This window comes from Nansenia antarctica (genome assembly GCF_963989245.1).
Source record: "Nansenia antarctica genome assembly, chromosome: 9".
Taxonomy (NCBI): Eukaryota; Metazoa; Chordata; class Actinopteri; order Argentiniformes; family Microstomatidae; genus Nansenia; species Nansenia antarctica.
In genome coordinates this window covers 35301454-35310500 of record NC_137679.1, presented here as the reverse complement: position 1 = coordinate 35310500, position 9047 = coordinate 35301454, and the positions used below count along the sequence as shown (strand labels likewise).

General features: G+C 50.5%; 1 protein-coding gene across 1 annotated transcript in view; it reads right to left on the bottom strand.

Annotated features, from left to right (window-relative positions):
- Nucleotides 1-5894: 5894 nt before the first annotated feature.
- The window catches only part of cskl (c-src tyrosine kinase-like), a 38317-nt gene continuing 35164 nt past the window's right edge, over nt 5895-9047 (bottom strand). Inside the window, exons 10-13 of the mRNA XM_080538780.1 lie at nt 8386-8459; nt 7727-7922; nt 7214-7300; nt 5895-6691 (exon numbers count right to left, since the gene is read on the bottom strand). Of these exons, the coding sequence (XP_080394906.1) occupies nt 6509-6691; nt 7214-7300; nt 7727-7922; nt 8386-8459 (540 nt within the window). The 3' untranslated portion in view covers nt 5895-6508. The remainder of the gene's footprint in view (nt 6692-7213; nt 7301-7726; nt 7923-8385; nt 8460-9047) is intronic.

Genomic DNA, 9047 nt, shown 5'->3' with positions numbered 1-9047 from the left:
ACCGGTATGCAGTGGGCGGAGGGCCGGGAGCAGGGGGGTGAAATGTCACGTACTAAATGCAAATCGAGCCTGACAACTGGTGCAGAAAACATGTTCTCTCTGACTCGAGGAACCTTGATATTTCACAAAGTCAAACGAACATGTCAGCCGAGGCCCAGGGCTTCCAATTGGGTTATTTAAAGAGGCCAAAACAACAGTGTTACGTCACGGTGAAGGTTTTGTTGTTGCTGTTCTCTCTCATCATCCTCCCTCTTCCCCCTTTTCCCTCTCTCCCTGAACACCTGACTCCCCAGGAGAGAGGATGACGTTGTAGCAGAAGCTGATCCAGAACCAGAGTCCCCACACTGGTTCCTGTGAGCGGATTCATCATCATCGTCTCCCGATAGGCTCAGTTCCACCCTCTTGAGCTCCGCCCACCACATTCTGTTAAGATTGAACCTGCCGCTGCGCTTCTCCATCCCTGATCTAGAACGCTACTTCTACAACAGCATGTTTGGATACTGGATTCTGATTGGCTAGCAACAGTGGTAAATACCCCAACTCCCTTCAGTTCAGACTGCATTTCCAGTATCGATGTGCCTCCCAATCAATCAGATTAAGAACACCTGTGCTGACCTACAATGCAATCGTTGATCTTGTTTACGGGACTATATATTCTGTGGCGGAAGGATATATGTATTCTGAAACGATTAATGATTGTAAATAAATGAATTTAATGTTACAACTGTGTATTTTTTATATTATGTAGTAGCTTTTGTAGAAAAGCAATTTACCATTCGAGGGCGGGGGTTGTGGAGACATTTACCACTGGTACAGGGTTTTCCACAACCCTGCACCAGTGGTAAATGTCGCCACCACCCCCTTCCTCTCATGGTAAATTGCTTACGTGTCATTGCGTCTATGCTAAGCTATGTGGATCGAGTGCCGTGCATCCGTGGTTTGCGGTCTGCGGTACTGTGTGAGTGTAACAGCAGTGTGACACAGCGCTCCCAGGCTCGTCTCCAGGAACAGGAAGCTCACCCAGGGACGAACCCGTCCAGCCAGGCCCGGCGTCCGTGACGTCACAAAGCCCGTCGCTACGGTCACAAGAGTGTATCGGAGGCCGTATGAAACATGGCTGGCCCAGGTCGATGACGAGCTCTGTCTGCACGGTCACGCCTCATGTAGTCAGACATGAAAAACACACCGATTTCTCTGCTCCACTGAGGATCATAACCAAGCACCATTGCAACTGCCACAACGAGACGCTGTATACCAGTACAAATGATCATTCAGAGAGCCTGAATACAGCCAGCTTGGAATACGATCACCCCCAACAAACGATTCAGCAGATGTCTAACAGTACGCACCAATGACACGAGGCAGGAGATAGTTCTCAGGAGTGCAAACTGGTGATGACCGAAAAAGTTAAAGGGGAGGCGGGGGTAGTGATAGCAAGGCGGAGGGGGGCGGGGGGAGCTAAATTGATAGCGATGGGCAGAGCTACATTGATAGACCTATTATAATGGACCTACAGTCAAATATATTTAACATTCAAACACCCCTGCCCATAGCTAGTGCAGGCCTTGGAAGATGTTAGCTTGCGCATCATGTGATGACCCAGGGTGAAGTAGATTCACAACACGACTGACACAGAAAATGTGTTATGCCGGCTCGAAGATGAATTGAACGAGACATACATTCTTTTGTTTTTTTGTGCAGATTACAATTCATGTGGATAACCTATTGAGGTAATTTCGCCGAAAGGTGACAAGTTTGCACTCCCGACCAATCAAAGCGAAGACAGGGCTGCCAAGAGACATCAACAACAGAGAATCATGCTTTTTTAACTCTTAACTAAAAGACATCTGGCTTCACGCAGCACAAGACTCAACCGCGGACCTGGAGCAGCGTCCCACACTGTGACATCCATATCTGAGATGCAAATGCTCCTGTCTGTAAACATGGAAGCTAATTGCCAGGGAGATATCAGCTGAAGCAAGAGTGCATATTTTTAGGATGCTCGGTGAAGTGAGAGCTGAAGCCAGACAGAGAGGGGAGGTGGAGAGGGGAGGTGGAGCGCCTGTGTGAAAGGGGGGGTTCGTCAGTAGCGCCGGCAAGCAGGGCTGAGGCCAATGTGCACAGCTGAGGCAGTCAAGTCAGCCAGACATCGGCAAGACATTGTCAATACTACTCCCTTCAGCTCTCATCACCTCAGCTGTGCTCTCACCCTCCTGTCATTGAAATGGGGGAAGTGGAAACTGACAACCCCAACCCCCACCACCACCACCACCCAAAATACACTCTGCTGTGACAGTACTAATTAACCCGGTCTAATGCTGCCTGCGTCCCTTTTCTATTATAAAACACCACTGTGTGGTGCAGGCAGGGCTACATACACCGGCTCCACAGCCCACAGACTGACTGGTCCACTGGGAAGTATCCTGGCGCACCAGTTTGGCCAGTCCGCTGCTGTATACCGGGTCAGGGGATTTGTGCCGGCAGCAGGTGAAACCGGGAACAAGTTGGCAACCAATCAAAACGTTAAGACTTTTATTCTGAAAGATTTTAAAGAAATTTCAAGGTTGTTGGAAATCAAGGACACACTCGCTAGTCAAGCCAAAACATTGCAATGCAATGGATTCGGTGAGTAAAAATGTAGTAATACATACAATAATAATTATGGTCGGTTGCCGACTTGTTTCACCAGCTGCTGTCACATTCGTCATGTCAGTGTCTGTCGTCTTCAATGTGACAGAACAGCATTGATAAGGCTATGTCATTGGACGAGGGGAGGCTGGTGGCAGTAGAAATTGCAAGGACGGGCTCTTTGGAATGCATGGAATGAGGAAGTAGTTTGATACCATTCCATATTCCGTTCCATGCATTACAGTGAGCCTGTCCTCCCAATTTCTACCTCCACCAGCCTCCCCTGAATTGGACTGGTATTGATATTGAGCTGTATGGGCCACGTGATGAGGTACGGGTTGCTATTACACTACAACTGCAACACACGCAAGTTAAGACAGATGCGATGACAACATCTTCAGCTCCCCCACCCCCCCCCCCCACATTTGCATCTGTCTACCTACTAAAAACAGCCTGAGGAGCAAGAACGTGCGTGCCAACTCTCCAGTACCACACTGAATTAGCAGCATCCTCCTGGATTTACCCAAGTCTGTTGGCGTGATCAGATTAATTCTGGAGGTTTAATTTGATTTCTGTCAAGGCCCAAGATCCATAACTCATCAAAAGCTGATTAAAAAACTATGCGGCCACCTCCTCCCCGTGCTGGCAGAGAAGAGAGCTGTGTGGTTGTCAGGATTATGGCATTTAAGTGTGAACCTTCTGAGTGACAGAACATTCTGAAAAAAAAAAAAAAAAAAGAGTAATCGCCTGATCTCTGACCTTTCTCGGGCACGATGACATCATCCCGATACCTACGCTTTGGCAGACCGCCACATCAGAACGTGCCAGAGGGGGTGACAACAAACGCCGCTACGGCGTTAACAACAACGTAAGCAAAAGCAGTGTAGCTACATCACACCATCGCTATACATTAAAGCAGGTCAAGTCAACGACAGAGGGAACGCTGCTGTACAGCACGCACCACCGTCAGTCTGTCTGTCCACAAGCACCCTGCCGGAGCCCGATACACAGTGCCACCTGGAGGACACCCAGGGGAGCAGGGAGAGGAGAGGAGAGGAGAGGAGAGGAGAGGAGAGGAGAGAGAACGAGCGGCGCTCTCGTCTGCAGTGGGGCTCCCAGTGTTTACCGCAGCATTGTACATATGAGTTAGACCGACCCAACACCATGTGATGATGAGTCCTGACAGCGGCACAGCCTTGGCCATGAGCACAACTGCCTGCCTTGCGTTGCGTTGCGTAACCGGCCCATTGTTAACACCCTGTCTGTCGGAGCCATGAACAGTCATACTGTGGGACTCGTATAAGCCTGGAATCTGGAGGACAACTGTTGGGTGACTGTGTGTGCAGCAGCAACAGGAGGGGGAGGAGATGAGAGCAGGACCGGACAAGACACAGCCTTTGAACCAGAAAGAAAAAGTCAGCTGGGGATAATGGAGTCAAACTGTTTTTTTTTTGACAAATAAAAGTACACCACACACACACGCCATTGAAACTGTTCGATTGAAGCTGATCACTCACACTCACACTCGCACTCACACTCACACTCTCACACACACCATTGAAACCGTTAGATCGGAGCTGAGCCGTGCTCGTTCCAGGCAGAGTCGTGGTTGTGACGTTTGCAGGCGAGTGGAGGATGGTAGAACTCGGAGGACGGTGCTCATTGATTCACTGGGAGGGAATCAGGAACGGTATCAAGCGCCGTGCGTCGCAATGAGCCTGTGATACCGTTCCTCATTCCGTTCTGTGTATTCCAACGAGCCCCGTCCTCCGGCCCCTACCGTCCTCCAGCCTCCCCAGAGCTTCCTGTCTGTATGTGACCAGTGGAGACGGGCTCAGCTGATGCTGAATGGTGCTAAAGCTTCAACACCCCTTTAAGCCCGTCGCCGGCACCTCGGCTATATCAGTTCCCGATCACACCCTCATAACACTCCCGCTACCAGAAACAGAAGTCAGTGTGTGAGGATTATTTTAAACCCCCCAATCTGCGACGTCAGTGACTTGCCATGAAGGAACCGCAGACAAAAATGGGGTAAAAAAAAAAAAACACACCTTATTATTAGACCAGACATGATAAGATAAAGTGGACCCAGTGTATAGTTGAGTACAGGGGAGGCTGGTGGAGGTAGAAATCGGAGGACGGGCTCATTGTAATGCGTGGAACGCAGTGAGGATGTCAAACACCATTCCTCATTCTGTCCAGTGCATCCATACAATGAGCTTGTCCTCCGACTTCGACCTCCACCAGCCTCCCCTGGTTGAGTAGATATGTTGTTGCTGTGCGTGCGTGTGTGCGTGTGTGTGTGTGTGCGTGCGTGCGAGTGACCGTCCCCTTTCCCCTCTCTGTGTGATGTCATCATATCATGCAGATATCGTCTCCACACTGCGTCAGATGGAATGATTTATTCATAATCATGGTAGCATAATAAAACAATGAACATTGAAGAGCACTGACAGTTAAACCCAAGGCCTCTCACGTGGCATGCACCAACCCCCCCCCCCCCCCCCCACCCCCTGCGTTCTTAGGGACACTGCACGTCCTCCCCCCCCCTCCTTCAGTCCTTCTTCTCTTCTCAAACCCATCCTTTTTTGGAGTCTCCTTCTTCTTTTTCTTGTTCTTTTTTTAATTCTTTTTTTATCCTTTAAATATATTTTAATATAAAACAAGCCCACGTATGATGATAATCGTCCATGTTTGTGACCGACCGAGCCCCCCCCCCTCCCTCTACGTGGTCTGGTGCCCTGTGTTGCCTTGGAGAGGACATCAGCTGGGGAGCGCCTGTGTTCTCGCCCACTGCCCCCCACGCCTCCTCTCTCTCTCCATATTCAGTTTCTCTTTACGGACACAGACAGGCCCGGTGCGGAGGGAGACGGTACAAAGCAGATAAACAAAGCAAGGAAAACAACAAGAATAACAACAACAACAACAAAACAAAAAAACGACAATTTAAAAAAAACATTATTAAAAAAAAGAAAAAAGAAAAAAGGAATAAAAAAAGAGTGCTGGAGGCGGGGTAGTCTGGAGCTCTGTATACTGGAGGCACTTTGGCACAGAGTGAAGACCCCCCACACACACGGACACACACGTACGCACACACACACACACATACGCACACACACACACACACACACACACACACACACACACGAGGGGTGAACGCGGGACAGAAAGCATGCAGCGCCAAGTAACACAGAGATCCAGGAATGATCAGGGCACAGAGAGAGAGAGAGAGAGCGCAAGAGAACGAGGGGGAGTGAAAAGGAGGGAGGAAGAGAGAGATGGGGGGGAATAACGAAATAAAGAAAAAGCACCTGACAGACATGCAGAGGAAAAGGCCAGCATCCCCGCATTGTTGTCACGTAGTTGTGGAGAGGAACAGAGAAGAGAGAGAACTACAGGAGAGGAACAGAGAAGAGACAGAACTCCAGGAGAGGACAAAGTCTGAGTAAAGAGACCGAGGGGGAACAGCAGAAAGGAACAGGACGATGGAGGACGATGAAGATGCAGATGGAGAGAGAGAGAGAGAGAGAGAGAGGGAGGAGGGAGGAAGAGGAGAAGAACCAGTCGGCAAAAGCTATACAACACGGAAAAAAGGTACAGGTCTGGTTTTCATGGTAGAAAGAACAAGAGGTTGGGGGTGGGCAGGGGGAGTGGGGTAGTAAGATCCCCCAGGTAAACAGGTCTCAGGGCAGGGGCGTGGTCCACAGGGGAGGCAGGCGGCTCCGATGAGGCCTGCTCCAGTTTTAATTAGCTCCTCTCTCTCTCTCTCTTCTCCGTCAGTCCGTCCGTCCATCCGTCCCTCCACCAGAGCTGTGTTAGAGGCCGGGACCGGGCCAAGTCTACCTCCTCTCCTCTCCTCTCCTCTCCTCATCCCCCTCTCTCACAGGTAGAGCTCCTTGGCTCTGATGTGCTGCATCTTCTCCCTCAGCATGCGGAAGGAGGGCCTCAGCGCCACGTCCAGGGTCCAGCACTGCTTCATCAGGTCGTAGACCACCGGGGAGCAGCCGTCCGGGGCGTCCATCTTGTAGCCCTTCTCCACCCGAGGCACCACCTCCTTCAGGGGCTGAGGAGCACAAGAGAGGAGGGGGGGGTGGGGGTTAGAATCTCAGGGAAGACGACACACAGACGCCCACACACCTGGGGAGGCTGGTGGAGGTAGGAGTCGGAGGACAGGGCTCATTGTAGCGGAACAAGGGGAGGGGTCAGACACGCTGTGTGACAAACACGTGAAACACGCATCATGGTCCTCAGTGTTCGGGTTTTGTATTTTTTATTTTGTAATGCCCGGTGCTAAAGTAAAGTGAAGACAGTGAAGCCTGCCCCCTGCTGGTAGCAAAGCTACCCCACACATCTTGATATGTAGAAACACATGTAATATAATAATAATAGTAATAATAATAAATGCCATTTAGCAGACGCTTTTATCCAAAGCGACGAATTACATTGCAGTGTTCAGCCAGTGCATAGATTTTACTGTATATATCCAGGTGTATATATATATATATATATATACACACACACACACACACACACACACACACACATGTTTCAGCCATGGCAAAGAAATGCACCATGAGAAGCTTACAATTCTGGGGTAAGGTACGCGGCCAAAGGAGTAGATCTCCCACAGCAGGATACCGTAGCTCCACACGTCTGACTTGGTGGAGAACCTCTGTTGACAGGAGACAGGAGGAGGGTCAGCAACACACACACACACACACACACACACACACACACACACACACACACACACACACACACACACACACACACACACACACACACCAACACCAACACCAACACCAACAGCGCAGAAACCATCACTGTGCCAGTCCCTGGGCAATGGCTCTCATGGCTGTATAAAAGACATCACACATAACGCACAATATAAAACCACACAGACAGACACACATTTTTGGATGTCCCCTCGTCTGCTTGAATTTCATCAACTCCCCCTCCCTCTCTCCCTCCCTCCCTCCCTCCCCCTTCCCCCTCTCTCCCCTGGCCTTACTGTGTTGATCCTGCATGTACGACTTGTCTTTCTCTGTAAAGGGTGTCGAGGCTCGAGGCCAACGAAGTGAAATGAACTTGACGTCACCTTCTCTCTCAGGGCCTCGGGCGAGGTCCACTTGACGGGCAGCTTGGCCGTGTCCTGCGTGGACGAGGCCTCCTTGGTCAGGCCGAAGTCGCTGACCTTGGCGATGTTGTCGTCGGACACCAGGACGTTGCGCGCCGCCAGGTCCCTGTGTACAAAGTTGTTGGCCTCCAGATACTCCATGGCCTCACACACGTCACTGCACGGGGGAGGGGGAGGACACACACGCACGCGCACAGACACACACACACACAGACACACACACACACAGACAGACACAGACACACACAGACACAGACGACACAGACGACAGACACACACAGACACACACACACACACACACAGACACACACACACAGACACACACACACACACACACACCAAAGAGAGATACATTAGAGAGACGATGACGCATGAAAGAGAGTAAGAGAGAGAGAAAGAGACCACACACAACAGAGACTCAACGTCTAACTCCCACGGGGATCAATAACAACGACTATTTAAGAGGTTGTGAAAATTCAAAAGCTTTTTTGTTTTTTTAAAGAGAAGGGCCCTCGTCGAGGGAAAAGAACAACAACAGGTGAAAATGAGACATCAGACAGCAGCGAGGCCTGCTGAGGGGACGCGAGGAACAGACAGCATGTCTGCGGAGGAACACTCACAGAGAGAACTTCAGTAAGCAGTCGCCCCCCAGCACGGTCCGCCCCCGAGAGCGCAGGTAGTCCACCAGACTGCCCTGTGGACAGAGAGAGAGAGAGAGAGAGAGAGAGAGAATATGAGAGAGAGAGAGAGAGAGAGTATGAGAGAGACAGAGAGAGAGAGAGAATGAGAGAGAGAGAGAGTATGAGAGAGACAGAGAGAGAGAATTAGTTCCCAGTGTTAAGAGAGAGAGGGTGGAAGAGAAAAAGACAATGAGTTCCCAGAGGGAAGAGAGAGAAAAGGGGAGGGGGGGGCTGAGAGAATGAATTCCCAGATGTAAGAGAGAGAAAGGGGGTGGGTGGAGTGTTTGCGTCCCTGGTCCTCTATGCGTGTGGGTTGTCCTGTCCTGCTGGGTTTTATGTTCCCATCTACGCCTCCTCCTCTCACTCTCACCAACCACACAGGCGTCCGTCCACGACTGGCACGTCATTCCCGTCCGCGGTCATTGGCATACCTGTTCCGGACCAATCTACCGTCCGTCTGTCCGTCTATTTAAAGCCCCTTGGGTCGTCATCTTTCGTGTTTTGTTTGGTGTCTATAGTTGACAGTAGATTAGCCAAGCCAGGGATAGGTAAGCTGCCCATGAATTCACTTTGCATCACGGAGCTGCATCTTTGTTATAAAC